This window comes from Gekko japonicus, unplaced genomic scaffold (genome assembly GCF_001447785.1).
Source record: "Gekko japonicus isolate JY-2015 unplaced genomic scaffold, Gekko_japonicus_V1.1 scaffold384, whole genome shotgun sequence".
Lineage (NCBI taxonomy): Eukaryota > Metazoa > Chordata > Lepidosauria > Squamata > Gekkonidae > Gekko > Gekko japonicus.
In genome coordinates this window covers 155586-172456 of record NW_015175980.1, presented here as the reverse complement: position 1 = coordinate 172456, position 16871 = coordinate 155586, and the positions used below count along the sequence as shown (strand labels likewise).

The 16871-nt window shown below is 48.5% G+C and overlaps 1 protein-coding gene and 1 non-coding gene across 2 annotated transcripts in view; one reads left to right on the top strand and one right to left on the bottom strand.

The window, feature by feature from the left end:
- Positions 1 to 16871, top strand: part of LOC107123028 (radial spoke head 10 homolog B-like) — a 42532-nt gene that overhangs the window by 19336 nt on the left and 6325 nt on the right. Inside the window, exons 14-19 of the mRNA XM_015426185.1 lie at positions 2895 to 3002; positions 3145 to 3321; positions 4713 to 4847; positions 6618 to 6717; positions 8734 to 8868; positions 10895 to 11093. Of these exons, the coding sequence (XP_015281671.1) occupies positions 2895 to 3002; positions 3145 to 3321; positions 4713 to 4847; positions 6618 to 6717; positions 8734 to 8868; positions 10895 to 11093 (854 nt within the window). The remainder of the gene's footprint in view (positions 1 to 2894; positions 3003 to 3144; positions 3322 to 4712; positions 4848 to 6617; positions 6718 to 8733; positions 8869 to 10894; positions 11094 to 16871) is intronic.
- On the bottom strand, positions 6167 to 6238 carry TRNAA-CGC. Its single transcript has one exon. It is a non-coding gene; the product is annotated as a tRNA-Ala (tRNA).

Here is a 16871-nt window from a genome sequence, read left to right as displayed (position 1 = left end):
TTGCAAGGATATAGAGCCAATTTGGTGTAGTGGTTAGGAGCGCGGACTCTAATCTGGGAGAACTGAGCTTGATTACCCACTCCTCCACTTGCAGCTGCTGGTGTGACCTTAAATTAGTCATAAGTGCTTTCAGAGCTGTTTTCTCAAGGGCAGTTCTCAAGAGTTCTCTTTCAACCTCACCTGCCTCACAGAGTGTCTGTTGTGGGGAGGGGAAGGGAAAGGAGATTGTAAGCCTCTCTAAGACTCCTTTGGGGTAGTGAAGGGCGGGGTATAAATCTAATCTCTTCCTCCTCCTCCTCCAAGTTAAACAGATTAAAACACAGCATCTACCAATTATAAAAAGCATCCTGATTTAAAACAAATGTTACACCACGCAGGATCCGCCAACCTGCAGTGAAATCTGCTGGGAAAATTCACCTTCTACCAAATGCTCGTTGCAATAGGACTGCCTTTACATGCCTTCCTAAAGATGGCATTAAATGCATGGACCTGCACTCTGTCTGTTTAGGGCTTTTGGGATGAACATCTGAGCTTGGTGGGTTCATACCATGGGCAATTAAGTATCACTGTAAGTAGACATACCAGAAGAATACTTTTTTGCAGTCAAGTCACAGCCAACCTATGGCGACCTCGTAGGGTTTTCAAGGCAAGAGATGTTCAAAGTGGGTTAACCATTGCCTTTCTCTGCACAGCAATCCTGCACTTCCTTGGTGGTCTCCCATCCAAGTACTAACCAGGGCCGACCCTGCTTAGCTTCCAAGATCTGATGAGATTGAGCTAGCCTGGGCCATTCAGGTCAGGGCCCAGAAAACAATGGGGGATGTAATTAGCCACATGTCTCAAACATGATGGATATTCACTGAAAGGTGAATGTCATGGACAAGTGGTGAAGGTTGAAGTGGCCTGGTTAACGAAGACCAGTGCTTGCTGTTCATGCTAAATTCTTTTTAAAGTTTTGGGATTTTCCCACAAATCTGGGAGATTCACCAGGTTTGTAGAAACTTCCCTGCTTTCCATACCTGGTCCCAATGTATGAATTTTTTGATCCATACTCTGAGGCCAAGTTTAGAATTAGACACATGATGGTATAAAGTATGGATGGAAATTGTGGGTGCCTGAAGTACAGCATGAACCAAAGTCCTAAGATAAGTGCCTTTCTTTTATTGTTGCCTTGTTAGAACCCCAAGAAGACCTCCAACCTGTGTGTTTCAACTGAGGGGAGAAAAATATGGACGATGCAAAAGTCCATGTGTCTGTGAGCCCTAATGCCAATGAAGGATAAAATGCTAACAAAGACCAGCAGTGAGAGGTTACGAGGGCCCCCTCAAAGATATCATCAGTCTGTTCCTGAGTTCTGGGACCTTTCCCGAGGGGCTGAAGGAGGCAGTGGTTGTTCTGCTCCTGAAAAAAACGAACTCAGATCCTATGGATCTGACCAATTACCGCCCAGTCTCGAACCTTTCGTTTCTGGGTAAGGTAATTGAAAGAGCTGCAGCCAAACAGCTCCAGAAATTTCTGGATGACCATCGGTGTTGGACCCATTTCAATCAGGCTTTCCACCCTGGCCACGGGACAGAGATGGCATTGGTTGCCCTCACGGACGATCTCCACAGACAGCTGGATCGAGGCAGGTCAACGCTGCTGATATCACTTGATCTTACAGCAGCGTTTGACACAGTCGACCACAGCCTGTTGACTCACTGCATTGCTGATGCTGGAATTCGTGGGGCAGCCTTGCAGTGGCTTACCACATTTCTCCATGGTCAGGGACAGAGGGTGGCGTTTGGGAGGACAGTGTCCGCAAGGTACCCACTTGAATGTGGGGTGCCTCAAGGGGTGCTTCTCTCCCTGATGTTAACATCCATATGTGCCCCCTCGCCCAGCTAGTGCGGAGTTTTGGGCTGGATGCCATCAATATGCTGATGACACCCAGCTATTTCTGTTGCGAGAGCCAGTTTGGTGTAGTGGTTAAGTGTGCGGACTCTAATCTGGGAGAACCGGATTTGATTCCCTCTCAGCCCCACCTATCTCACAGGGGTCTGTTGTGGGGAGGGGAAGGGAAAGGAGTTTGTAAGCCAGTCTGAGACTCCTTTGGGTAGTGAAGGGCGGGGTATAAATCCAATCTCTTCTTCTTCTTGATGGGTGACCGGCCAGATACCATCCCCAGGAATTTAGCTGAGGGTCTGGAGGCTGAGGTGAGATGGTTAAAACAGAGTCAACTGAAATTAAATCCAGGAAAGATGGAGGTTTTGTGGCTGGGTGGGGGAGAACCTTGTTCAGGTTGCCAGCTCCCAACTCTTGTGGGTGTGCCTCTGTCACCGGCACAGACCATCAGAAGTTTGGGCATGACCTTGGACTCTTCTGTATCTGTGGAGGCTCAGGTTATGAAGGTTGCCAGTCAGGCGGTTTTCCAACTCCGCCAGGTTAGGCAGCTGGCCCCCTACTTGTCTCACCCCAACCTAGCCACGGTAATCCATGCAACGGTCACCTCCAGGATAGACTACTGTAATTTGCTCTACACGGGCGTGACCCGAAAGCTCCAACTGGTCCACAATGCACCTGCCCGGGTCCTTACAGGGACCCCTTAGACAGCACACATTCAACCAGTGCTGCATGAGCTGCATTGGCTTCCAGTGGAGCACCAGATCAGGTTCTGGTTTTGACCTTTAAAGCCCTTAGTGGTCAGGGACCTACATATCTTTGGGACTGCACTCCCATTATGCCCCTGGAAGAGTATTACACTCAGGAAATAAGAACTTCCTGGAGGTTGTTTTATGTATTGGTATTTATTAGTATGCTATTTTGTTGTAAGCCGCCCTGAGCCCTACTTGTAGGGAAGGGCGGCCTAGTAAATCCAATTTAATAAATAAATAAATAAAATTTCAACTCTCCAGGATTTAAGACTCGTAAGCAAGCAATTAAACGCCACCAAAATTGTGGATATCCTGGCAAAAGACAGTCCCTGTGTTCGGGATGGCGAGGACACTAATTTAGAGAAAGAGGTACGCTTGTTTAATAAGAAAAACGCTGAAACATTGCCATTGTTATAAATTTTTGCGGCAGTAATAGGAACTGCCAGTGCAGTGCACTAGTCTGCAGGGACTTGGGCTTCCCTCTGAAGCACCGTCTTGCTTTTTGCTCCAGCTTGTTTTCCTGGAGTTTTTTGAAGCCCTCCTCGACTGCGCCTCGCTGTATGTCACTGACGAGATGTTGAAGCAGCAAGCAGAATGGGTCAGCCAGGTGGGAAGCAGCGGCCGACCGACCGACTACTCCATAGGACTCAAGATTTCCCCGACGACTCTGGAGTTGTCTTCTCATCAGGTAAACTCTCTGCGGTCGGCCATGTTAGCATTTAGGGCCAGATTTCCGAAGCTGCTGTGCTAGACCTGTCCCTAACCTGGATAGCCCAAGATGGCTTTACCTCATCAGATCTCAGAAGCTGAGCAGGGTCAGCCCTGGTTTGTATTTGGAAGGGAGATCACTAAAGAATACTGGGGTTACTACGTGGAAGCAGGCAATGGCAAACCACCTCTGAACATCTCTTGCCTTGAAAGCCCCACAGGGTTGTCCTAAGTCGGCTGTGACTTGATGGCAAAAAAAGAAAAAAAAGTAGACCTGACTCTTTAAATGTGGGTCCATCCCAGTGAAGCAGAGATGGGAATTGAAGGCTGATGGAAGAGCAGACAAAGTAGACTGGTGAGGGGTGTAATTCACCTTTTCACATTCTGTCTGGACATCACTTTGGGTCCCCCCTTCAGGTGGCTGCAAACCTAATGGAAATTCACTTTGAGGCAGCGGGACAGACAAAAGACGCTCCTTTTTTTCTTCATGGAACACACAAGACTAACTTGTGAAACTCAACCGCTAGATGTAGTGAGGACCACTAACGCAGATTGTTTCAAAACGGGCTTTAGACAAATTCACGGCGGGTAGGTCTGTGGGCTTGAAGTGGGCTTGAAGCTCAACATCAAAAAAACTAAGATCATGGCATCCGGTCCCATCATTCCTTGGCAAATAGAAGGGGAAGTCGTGGAAGTAGTGACAGACTTCACGTTCCTGGGATCCCAGATCACCGCAGACTGTGACAGCAGCCATGAAATTAAAAGACGCCTGCTCCTTGGGAGGAAAGTGATGGCGAACCTAAACAGCATGATAAAAAGTAGAGACATCACCCTGCCAACAAAAGTCCGCATGGTCAAAGCAATGGTATTCCCAGTAGTCATGTATGGCTGTGAGAGTTGGACTATAAGGAAGGCCGAGCGCTGAAGAATAGATTCTTTTGAACTATGGTGCTGGAGGAGACTCTTGAGAGTCCCTTGGACTGCAAGGAGATCAAATCAGTCAATCCTAAAAGAAATCAACCCTGACTGTTCCCTGGAAGGCCAGATAATGAAACTGAAGCTCAAATACTTTGGCCACCAAATGAGAAGGGAGCCTCACTGGAGACTGAAGGTCAAAGAAGACGGGGACGGCAAAGGATGAGATGGTTAGACAGTGTCATAGATGCAACGAACATGAAATTGAGCAAACGTCAGAGGACGGCGGAAGACAGGAAGGCCTGGCGTAATCTGGTCCATGGGGTCGCGAAGAGTCGGACTCGACTGTGCGACTGAACAACAACAAAGGTCTGTTGACTGCTAAATGGAACCTCCGTGTCTGGAGGTAGTATATCTCTGAATACACTATCTTGTCTTTTCCCCTACCCTCCTCAGTCGTTTCAGAGCAGCAGTACGAGTAGCTCCAAAGCAAGCAGCGAAACTAGAGACACGGCCACTTGCTATGTTAGCGCCAAGTCTTCTGCGAGCAAGATTGTGCACTTTGTTGACGCTTCGAAAGCGAAGATGAAGGTTGGTGGTGGTGGGGATTGCCTTTCCGCCTTCTCTCCCCTGTAAGACAGCGAGCGAAGAAAAACGAAGCCAACTCCTGGATTCAGCTGTTTCTGAACAATCTTGTCACCACGGTCTAGAGAGAGACCTGGGTCTGGGGAGATATGGATTCAGATCCCCTCTGTCAGAAATACCCACACCAGGGGAGTGGCAACAGCTTTAATTTGAACGCAGCATCATTGTGGAGAAATGTAGGGCTGGATCCAAAGGATCTGTTTGGCTAACAGTGGTACCTTCCTCCAGAGGAAGCACTCCTCTTGCTGGACGAAGGCTCTTCTGCTCGTGGAACAGAATCTGTGGCTCCAGCCCCTGAAGTGTGCATATCTACTTATTTTTTTCCAAGGTTATTTATAGTCTGTCTTTCAGCTAAAGAGGCTCCAATGTCATTTACAAAATACAATAAAAACCATCAATGAGCTAGTCAAACGCAGGAAAGAGTTGAGTATCAATGTTTAAAAAGCAAATAGAAATCACCAAGTCATTTTCCCAATATTGTTACACCATTCTTTACCTATCTGCTTCTAATACCCTTCAGCATAAGTGGCAGGTAAGAAATACGCACATCTTTTCCCTGAGTGGCGTTCGAAGTTAGGTTTGAAATGGCCACAAAGAAAGCCTGCCTTGGGAGGCCAGTGTAATACAGTGGTTTGCGTGTCAGACAAGGATTGGATATATATTTGGTGTAGTGGTTAAGTGTGCGAACTCTAATCTGGGAGAACCAGGTTTGATTCCCCACTTGCAACTGCTGGATGACCTTGGGCAAGCCATAGTTCTGTCAGAGCTGTTCTCTCAAGGACAGTCCTGGAAAGAGCTCTCTCAGCCCCACCCACCTCACAGGGTGTCTGTTGTGGGGAGGGGAAGGGAAAGGAGTTTGTAAGCCGCTCTGAGACTCCGAGTGAAGGGCGGGGTATAAATCCAATCTCCTCTTCTCCACTTTTGGGGGGTTGCTCTGTAAAGTATTTCAAATGGTGTCTGTGCAATGCTTTCAGTGTACAAAACATCTCAGATATATTGTTGTGCCAATCCTTTTACAACAGGGCAGGTCAGAGTTAATGACTTTGTATTGCAGATAGAAGAGGTTGAGGCTCAGAGCGTCACTTGCCTAAGGCCACCTTGTAGCAAAGATGAGATTTGGAGGGCAAATAAATGAAGCTGTCTTAGACGGAATCAGGTCACTGGTCTGTCGAGGCCGATATTGCCTACTCTGACACGTGGGCAGTGGCTTTCTGTGGTCTCAAGCAGAGGTCTTTCGCATCACCGCCCACCTGATCCTTTTGAACTGGAGATGCCGGGGATTGAACCTGGGGCCTTCGGCATGCGAGGCAGATGCTCTACCACTGAGCCACAGCCCCTCATTCAAGGAGCAATGTCCGGGGCCACAGCCCACAACCTAAGCCAACACTGCTACTTGGCCCGGTCTGCCCTGGGTCCTGTCAAACTAGACACGCACTGTGAGGTTCTGTATGAAGCGGTTTTTGGAACATAATTCTCAGGCGTGTGGGGGCCTGGTTTAGAGTGAGACTGCGGGGAAGAGGGGCTTAAGATGCCATTTTCTGACCTTTCAGGCCCAAATTGGGCTCCCCGCAGACAGGGCAGTCCCGGAGATGTTGTAATGTGCGGTGAGGCCCTTGTTCTTTGGATCACCGTGCTTTACCGACCGCCACCTGTGATGTGACAGGTGATTGGCGTGTCCCCAATTCATACAGCTTTCCAATTCTGTTTCCATGGAAGGGAAAAGCCAAGGATGGTGAAAAAGAGGAGAGACCGTCTCGGCGTGGTTCAAAATCCTCCCAGAAAGAGAGATCAGGCTCCCTACAAGGAAGTCATACCGGTGAGTGTCGAATCTTCTCACTTCTGCAGGTTTGTGCCTGTTGGTGCTAAAGACTTGTTGCAAAAATCAGTAGATGAAAGGTGAACAACAAAAAAACATACCACCGCATAGTACCTGTCTGCACCAGAATATCAGTTGGATCGCAAGACTAAAACTCCGCCATATACAGACTCCTTGCATACAGGAAGCTAGTCTCAGGTGGGCAGCCATGCTGGTCTGAAGCAACAGAACAGAGTTGGGAGCAATGTTCCCTCTAAGCTGTGGAGTCTTGTGAGCAAAAATTCTACTTTGTGAGCTACTGGCCTTAAAGTTGTGAGTGGGTGATTTGGCTGCTGCATCAATTAGTTTGCTCTGGAGCCATCCCTCCTGAGCTAAGACCAAAATATGTGAGCCGGAGGCTAAGAAACTGTGAGCTAGCTCACACCAACTCAGCTTAGAGGGAACACTGGTTGGGAGTCCAGCGGCACCTTTAAGACCAACAGAGTTTAATTCTGGGGATAAGCTTTCATGTGCAGACACACTTCTTCGGATACACACGGAAGCTCACACCCAGAATTAAACTTCGTTGGTCGTAAAGGTGCCACTGGACTCAAGCCTTGTTAGAAAGCCAGCCTGTCCCTGTTTTGTTTATTACTTATTTTTAATACTGAGCCCCGGCAAGCCCCCCCCCTTTGAAAAATACAAAGAATGAAAACCATGCTTTACAAAAAGAAATAAATCATGTAAGCCAGAGAGAGCATCCTAAGGAACATGTTACATAGAGTCTGAACTGTGAGTGTGGGATGTGCATGCCTGTTGGGGGCTGCATTTCTCAATGTGGCAGAACTGTGCAATATATCGATAGCTGTTTCTTCTGAGAAGATAGTTTCAGGTGGGTGGCTGTCTTGGTCTGCAGTAAAAGAGCAGGATTTGAGTCCAGGGTCACCTTGTGTTAGTCTTTAAGGTGCTACTGGGCTCTTGCTCTTTTCTGCTGCTACAGATAGACTAACATGGTGACCCATCTTGAAGATTTCCAGGGTATTAGCTTTTGAGAGTCAGAGCTCCCCGGAAACCTAGCTGGTCTTTAAGGTGCCCTGGGCTCAAATCCTGCTTCTTCTAAAAACGTCTCCCAGCTGTGAACACAGAATGTTCTACAAATTTCTGCAAAATCTAGCCTTCCCCCCTCCCATTATAGTTGGGGTGGAGTCCCGTTAGGGACAGGGAGCCTTAAAAATGGGTGTGTTTTTAATGTGGGTGTGGGGGAGGGGCAGTGCCAGCTGTAGGAGGAGCTGGTGCACTGTAGCTTTTAAAGCCCTGAACTGGGATCTGAGAGGCCTGAGTTCAAATCACCACTCGGCCATAAAGCTTGCTGGGGGATCTTAAGCCGAGAGTACGCGACTGGCTTATCGCGGTTGTTGTGAGGATATAGAGAGGAAGGGGATGCCCGTGCATGGCGCTGAGCTCCTTTTGAGGAAAGGCAGGACAAAAACGGACTAGAGACAGCCTGGAAAGGAGCTTGGATTTAAGGGCCAAAGACAGAGTCGGGAACCCTCTGACTGTGGTCAAGAAAACCACCCATGGAGGGTGTGTGTCAAAATGCGTCTAGATCAGAAAAGCACGGAGTGCTGGGGTGTCATCAGAACCCACTTCTGACCCCCAGGTCGGGTCCAGACAGTTCCAGCTAGGGTTGCCATTTTCTCTAGGTGAGTCCTGGCGAACTCCCAGCATTGCAACTGATCTCCAGCCTAGGGGGGGATGGGTTTTCCTGGAGGAAACAGCCGCTTTGGAGGGTGGGCTCTTGCGGCATCACATCCCAGCTGAACTCCCTCCCTCCCCCAAGCTCTGTCTTATCCGGTCTCCACCCCCAAATCTCCAGGAATTCCAGAACCTAGAGCTGGCAACCTGATGTATCAGAGGAGGGGATGCCTTGCTGCTGCCCCCACCTCACACCAACTTTTGTTTTAGATCTTTAAATGAAAATGTGTTGGGGCACCACCAGTGCGTCGGCTTTGTCATTCCCCCCCCCCTCCCTTTCAGGTGCAACTCTGAACGTCACCTTCACCTCCGACGTGGTGCCTGCAGATGACAAAGAGGAAAGGGGAGCTCAGCCTCTGCTGGGCTTGGAAGAGGAGCATGGCCCCCTCCTCAGTACGCCCCTGAAAGAACTGGCCGGTAAGAGAATTTGACTGCAGGGGCAGGGATGGACTCTGGCTCGTCACTGCAGGCTGTCTTGCTCTGCTCGTACATGTTTAAATAATAGATTCATATATCTTTGGAGTAGTCGCCCACTCATAGAAACACTAGTTGAGTGATCATATTAGCCACTTCATTTTAAAATCAATGTGTGAGACAAAAAAAACCCCCATGCTTTGTTTGTTTTCAAGCTGATGCACATGTTTCATGGCAGACATTAGGCTGGATCCTGTGGATCCATTCTGCAAAAGAAGGAGAAGTGTACTTCTAGTGGAAGAAAGCAGTTCTCCTAGCAGAGTAGAACCATAGGATCCAACCTGTCATCTGTGAAGATGAAATTTGTCACCTACTGCAGGGTGTAGTGGTTAAGAGCGCTGACTCTAATCTGGGAGAAGCGGGTTTGATTCCCACTCCTCCGTATGCAGCTGCTGGTGTGACCTTGGGTCAGTCACAAGTTCTCTCAGAGCTGTTCTCTCAAGGGCAGTTCTCGAGAGAGCTCTCTCAGTCCCATCTACCTCACAGGGTGTCTGTTGTGGGGAGAAGAGGGGAAAGGAGATTGTAAACTGCTCTGGGATTCCAAGTGAGGGGTGGGGTATAAATCCAATCTCCTCCCCCTCCTCCTCTTCCTCCTCCTCCTCTCCTGTATCGGACAATGACATTTGCATCTGAAGAAGGGGTCTCTAGACCCCAAAAGCTCATTCTGGAATAAAATCTTGTTACTCGTCAAGGCCTGTGCTAGCCTGATCTCAGAAGTTACGCAGGGTTGGCCCCGGTTAGTCCTTGGATGGGAGACCACTGAGGAAGTCCAGGGTTGCTATGTAGAGGCCGGCAGTGGCAAACCACCTCTGGACCACTGTTCCCTCTAAGCTGAGTTAGTGTGAGATAGCTCACTGTTTTTTAGCCTCCAGCTCACACACTATTGTCTTAGCTGAGGAAGGATGGCTCCAGAGCAAACTAATTTATGCTGCAGCCAAACTGCTTGCTCACAACTTTAATGCCAGTAGCTCACAAAGTAGATTTTTTTGCTCACAAGACTGCACAGCTTAGAGGGAACATTGCTCTGGACCCACCTCTCTTGCCTTGAAAACCCCAAGGGGGGTCACCATGAGTTGGCTGCAACTTGACAGCAGTTTTCACCACCGGTCTTTAAGGTGTTATGAGATCTGTATATTTTTAGAAGAAAACCATGTGTGAAAAAGTACTTTTTTTTTTTTTTTGGTCTGTCCTGAAATCTTAACCTTTTAAGATCCCCAGATCTCTTATTTGGGCTGAATGTTAATACAAAAAATGGCAGGGAGGGTGGCAAAAATATTTCAGGGTGTGCTTGACAGATGAGTGTGAAGTGTGCCATTCATAGCCTTTGTGAAATGTGAGGCTGCACACACAAGAGGGCAGCAGAAGAACAGAGAAAAGGGAATCCGACATTAGTCTCTGCCTAAAGGGGGAAAATGGAATTTAACATTCTCATCTTTTTCCCCTCCAATATTTGCAGAATGTAAACGGGACTGTTCAATCCCGCTGGAATCTCACAGGATTTGAGCTGTGTAGTGGAATGACTATCTTTAAAAAAACAGAGTTGGAGTCAATGCTCCCTCTAAGCTGTGGAGTCTTGTGAGCAAAGGTTCTACTTTGTGAGCTTCTGGCATTAAAGTTGTGAGCGAGCGATTTGGCTGCTGCAAGAATCAGTTTGCTCTGGAGCCCTCCTTCCTGAGCTAAGACAAAAATGTGTGAGCCGGAGGCTAGAAAACTGTGAGCTAGCTCACACTAACTCAGCTTAGAGGGAACACTGGTTAGAGGCCAGCAGCACCTTTAAGACCAACAAAATTTAATTCTGGGTGTAAGCTTTCATGTGCATGCACATGAAAACTTATACCCAGAATTGACCTTTGTTGGTCTTAAAGGTGCTGCCGGACTCCAGTTTTGTTCTGTTGCTTCAGACCAAGATGGCTGCCCGCCTGAATCTCTCTTTTTTTTTTTTAAAGTCCGATTTGTTCTTCTTTGACAGAAAAGCTGGAAAAAGCCAAAGAAGACCTGAAGATCCGACTCAGTTTGTGGATGAGTCGCATGTACATCTTCTTTGTGAGGAATTTTTTTGCTAGCTACAAGCACTTGCAACGTGTGAAGGAGACCGTGTTGGACAACCGGGTGCGGGACGCGGAGCTGGCCGTGCAGAGGAGGATCAAGGAGGAGGAGGAGGAAGCCCGGTGAGTTGCGGGCTTTCGCGGACCCCCGTGGGTTTGAGCCTCTCCCGGTTTCACCACGGTCCATTTGGTCACAAAGCAACAAGGGCCCTCAGAGATCCTTTCCCCAGTGGGCTTCAGTGGAGCTGCCTCAAGAATGGCAATCGGTCAGCTGACTCTTGCCGCCATCTTGTCATGTCATAGAATCCTAGAGTTGGAAGGTACCTCCGGGGTCATCTAGTCCAACCCCCTGCACAAGGCAGGAAATTCACAAATACTTCTCCCCTCCACATCCTCAGTGACTGCTGTTCCACGCCCAGATGACGACAAAAAACCTCCAGGATCTCCAGCCAAACCGGCCTGGAGGAAAATTGCTGCCTGACCCCAAAATGGTGATCGGCATTTCCCTGGGTGTGTAAGAGAGGGCTGGCCTTACAGTAGCAGTTAAGGGGGTGCCTTCTCTCATTTCCTTTGCACTTTCCAGGGATCCCAAGAGGTTTTTTTGCCATTCGCTGGCATAGAGCAGGGGTCCCTGGGGGAGTGAGGGAGTGGCTATGAATTTCTTACATTGTGCAGGGGGTTAGACTAGATGACCCTTGGGATCTCTTCCAGCTCTATGTTTTTATGTTGTGCAGCCACATTATGGGCTTCTCCCACATGGCTTGATGTGGCCAGGGTTATCTTTGGAAGCTCCAGCAGATCCCACGCTCTGAAGGTAACCCACCAGGGAACCCAGACAGTGGATGGGTATTTCAGCGGCATACTGTTTTCTTCCATGCCTCTTGTGGGATATGTTTTCTTGTTCCTGGGAACCCGCTTGTCCAAATGCCTCTCTTCCAAGAGCTAGAGTCAAGTCCAGTAGCATCTTGGAGACCAACAAGTTTTGCAAGGCAGAGGCTTTGGAGAGTCTTACCTTTCCTTCATCAGATACTCTCTTCTAAGAAGATAGCTCCAGGTGGGCAGCCGTGTTGTTCTGGAGCAACAGAACAAAGTCTGAGTCCGGTGGCAACTTGAAGACCAACAGAGTTTTATTCTGGGCATCAGCTTTCGTGTACATGCACAAGAAAGCTCATACCCAGAATTAAACTTGTTGGTATTAAATGTGCCACTGGACTCAAACTTTGTTCTGTTGCTTCAGACCAACTTCGAAGAAGTGTGCATGCGCGCAAAAGCTTATGCCCAGAATTAAACTTTGTTGGTCTTAAAGGTGCCACCGGACTCAAACTTTGTTCTCTTCTAAGAGGCTCTTTTAGCCGGTCCCAAGGTGGCTTGAGCATTATTGAGCATTATCCCTCGTGGCATCGTCGTCACATAGGCCTTCTAGCACTTTGGAAATTGGGCTCCATCAAACCTCACTTTTTCTATATGGTTGTCAAAGCCATCATGATGTGGTTGATGAAAGCAATTTTTTTTTTGGACCACTCAGGTCCCCTAGAGTTTAACTTTCTGACATGGGGACATTCATTCTGTTGGGGAAAACAACACCTACTCTTCAGGGGAAGGGAGCATTAAGCCCCGTGGTGATGATTTTTTTGCCTGCGCCGTCTCTCTTTCCACGTTTCCTCATTCTCAGTTGAGCTTATTAGTAGCATGGGCTTTAAAAAGAAGCTTCAAGTCTATCCAATATTTTGAGTCTAAAAAACCCACCAGTATTGGGTGGGCAGCTGTGTTGGTCTGCATAGAACAGCCAGATTCGAGTCCAGGTCTACCTTAGAGGTTTCCAGGGTATAAATGTTTGGTATTTGGTGAAGGGAGCTTTGACTCTCAAAACCTAATCCCCCTGTAAATCTTTTTTATTTGGGGGGGGTTTGCATTTGTGTGTGCCTGTGCCTGGAAGTCATGGTGACCTCTGTCGACTCCTACGGGGGGCACGGAGGATATTCAGAGAAGTGGCTTGAGAGCCTGCCTCTAGCCTCCCAGCCCTGGTATTCCAGGGAGGTCTCCCATCCAAGTACTTGCCAGGGTCAGCCCTGCTTAGCTTCTGAGATCTGACGAGATCGGGCTCGCCTGGGCTATCCGGGTGAGGGAATCCCCTGGAAGTCTTGTTGGGCCCAAATCCTGCTCTTTAAATAAAAGTTGTGTGAAGAAAATACCTGATTATCCTTATACTAATAGCTAAGTTGCCCCCGTGAGTGCGGATATCTAAATCCGAGCTCCGGGGGCAGCTGGGGGGCAGGGAGAGGTGTGTGCACACGTGGGGCAGTCCCCACGTGTGCACAAAAATGCTAAAAGTTGAAAATTCGGGGGATGTTTAAAATCCCCCCGAAAGTGACAGAACGTCCCCTGCGCATGCGCAGGGAACGCTCTGTAGCTGGCCTCGCCGCCGCCTCCTCGGAGCAGGGCAGGCGGGGAGGACTCCTCGGAGCTGGCAGGGGGGGAGGACCGGCCTCGCCGCCGCCGCCTCGGAGAGATCGAGCGGGGGGGGATGGAGGAGACGGAGCTCTTCTCCCCCCCCTCGCGAGTATCGCGGGTCCCCCTCTTGTTTTTATATAAATTCAAACTGATCAAATATAACAATGTATTGAAATTTACAACCACAAATCAATACCATAGATGCCAATTACCAACAATGTCAGTCTGGATCTACAGAGTAATCCAGTGGTCTCCCATTAAGGGGAAATTCAGTCCCTGCCTCCTCTGCTCTTCCAGGTGAGCTAGCGAAATGACAATCCTGTTTCACACGAGCTCTGTCAAAGAAGAGACCGTCTGTGTACTCATAACAATTCAAAACACACGTTCCATGCTGTGACCGTTCACCTCAGATCAACAAAATTCTTGAAGCTTTATAGACAATTACCAACTAGCTCATGCACTCATCTGTTATGGAAATTCTCAATTGGACAAGATCGGGCTTGCCTGGGCTATCCAAGCCAGGGCATTTCCCTGGAAATCTCGTTGGTCCTGACATTGCTGTTGGGCTCAAATCCTGCTCTTTAAATAATAGTCAGCAAGCTTTACCGTGAAGTTACTTGTAGTTCTGTCAGCTCCCCAGCTAAGTCACTCTCCCCACACACTATTAGCAGTGAAATGTTTATTAGAGATATGCTTGCTGTAGGTTCAAGAACTTTTGTTAGGACTGAAGAAAACCATGGGAACTTACAGGTTATAGGTAAAAGCATAAAATTCCACACACACCCACATCACACCTACCCCTGGTTTTTCTGTGGCAACAGTGTGATATAGATGTTGCCCTATCTACCCGAAGCTAGGGTCAGCAAGCTGCCAATATGTCTTTTCCATGCATATGAGATGTGTCCATCCCCCCCCCCCCTTTCCTTCCCTGGGTTGGCTTAGACTCTTGTGCGCATGTCCCCCCTCACCCTCATGCAATCATCTTCAACTGCATTCCTTTCCATGTACGCTAGCTGTGCTTTGAAGGAACCTTATCTGCCAAGGCTACAGGTGGTTTGCGTTTGGAGGCTTTTTGCTTAGTCTATAATGAACAGTAGTGTGAGAATAGAATAATTGTTTAATCAGCTACAACCGTTGCTTTCTCAGGGTTTGAACGCGCGATGAGTCCTCAGGGCGGGCGCGGGAACCATATCTATTGGCCCATGTTATTTTAAACTTGCTTTATTATACCTGTCTCAAGCACCTTGTGTTATTCTGAACAGAGAATCTGTTCTAAGTACTTCATGGCTTCAATAAAATAAAACCTTCCTGCAAGAGTGTATTTCATTGTTTGCTGTGAGTCTGACAGCTAGGCACAAAGATTCTCCAAGGTCAGTCTCATGGGAACCAATACTTGGGGCACAGCTTCAGGAAAATTATGGCGCCTACTCCCATGCACTCTGACAACACCCCCCCCCTCAGGAATTCAACATGACAAGCGAAGGTGAAGAAAAGCAGAACTTAAGGAAAATGAAAGTTAAGCCTGAGCTTGACAAGTTCAGGGCTTAAAGCACTCGCTTTGCTTGCAGGTGGCCCCAGGTTCAGTCCATGCTTCATCTTCATTGAAAGACTCTTGGTCGGTAGATGTTTGGGAAGACCCTTCTCTGCCCGAGAGCTGTTGCCAGTCGGAGAAGATGGTGCTGAGCTAGATGGGCCAGCAGCCCCCCAGGCACAAAGCCACTTCCTTCATTCAGGGCTCTTCCTTGCATTTGCATCTTCTACATAATTGAACCTGCAGCGCTCCCTGCCCCAAGCTCACTTGTAACGGCTTATGTCAGCACACCCTGATTACCTTTTCCAGTTTGGTGTAGTGTAGTTGCTGTAGGAAGGGCACTCTAGCGCCCCATGGCTAGGAGCCCCACGCGAGGGCTCTGGGGGTGGCGCGGACAGTCACGCCCCCTCCCCACCACGGGCTTTGGCGGTTGTCTCCCGGAGTTCCGGGAGAAAGCGGCCGCCATGGTGAACGCCGAAACCGGAAGAAAAGTATATAAGAATATACAAGTATATAATAAAAGTTTTTTTTTAAAGCAGGGGTTGTCTTACATTTAGGGTTGTCTTTCTTCGGGGTAAATGTGGTATTTGTACCAGGTGGAGATGGCACAGAAGTGACTAGGGTGACTTTAATCACTCAGAGGTTTTAGAATTGTGGGGATATGGGGGATTGGTCTCGGCCTTCTTGTCGAGGAACTTTTCATGCAGGGTTAAGTCTCCCAGGAGCAGGTAAGGAAGCTACTGAAGCAAGTACCCATTTTGGGTAACGCACCTTGGGACTGTGAGCGGACACATGAAACACTGTTGGGACTGAAATTAGGAAAGGGATGAGATTTTAGGATAGGATTAAACGGATATGCCTTTCATTAGGTAATTCACACTGCAGGAAGTTGCCAACTCTTGGTCTTTGCTTAGCCGTTGCAGCTATATTCAAAGAAAGGGAGATTTTTTTTAAATTGCAGGAAGATCTGCTTTTTTGGAAGGCAGAAAAATGTCTTTCACTGTGAGCTTCTGCACTTGCAGAACAGCTAGGTTCAAGCCCAGTAACACCTTACAAACCAAGTTTTTGGGGCTATAAGCTTTCCAGAGTCAAAGTTCTCATCATCAGATGATGCATCTGCAAGGCTTGCTTACAGAGCTATGAATGTCTATACTGGATATAGTGAGCTCTGAGCTCAAAGTAACCAGAAAAACAGGTTGCCTACCAGTAACTGGTGATCTTCGAGTGGTCATCTGTGCATTCACACCAATGGGATCTAGTGCGCCTGCGCTGGATCTGCTGGTGCCTAGCAAGTTCTCTTAAAAGGATTTTCGTGCCTGGCCCAACTGAGCATGCTCAGGAGCCCCAGTGAGCATGCCCAGAAGGGCAGGCACGGACATCCCGCCAGTTCCTACCAACCGCCGCGTATCAATCTCCTAACAAAACAGGTAAAAGAAGACAGCAGCGGGGCAGGAGGGCAGGTGGTGTGAATGCACAGATGACCACTCGAAGATCACCAGTTACTGGTAAGCAACCTGTTTATCTTCTTCGTGGTCTCTGTGCTTCACACCAATGGGAGATTAGCGAGCAGTAGCCTACCTGGAGGCGGGTGCTGTCAGGTGTTTACTGCTTAGCCGATGATAAAACCTGATGTCCCAGACTGTCACTGGTGGACTGGCGGACGTCTAGGGCGTAGTGCCTGATAAAGGTGTTAGGCGTGGCCCAGGTTGCGGCTCTGCAAATGTCTTGCAGCTGTACTCCCTTCAGGAAAGCAGTGGATGTAGCGACAGCCCTGGTGGAATGAGCCCGTACCGGGCCTGGCAACGGCTGTTTCGCTAGTAGGTAACACAGTTCTATCAGACCTACGATCCACTTGGATAGACGTTGGGCAGTGATTGGAGTGCCCACACGGGGTGTAGCGTATGAGACAAACAGCTTAG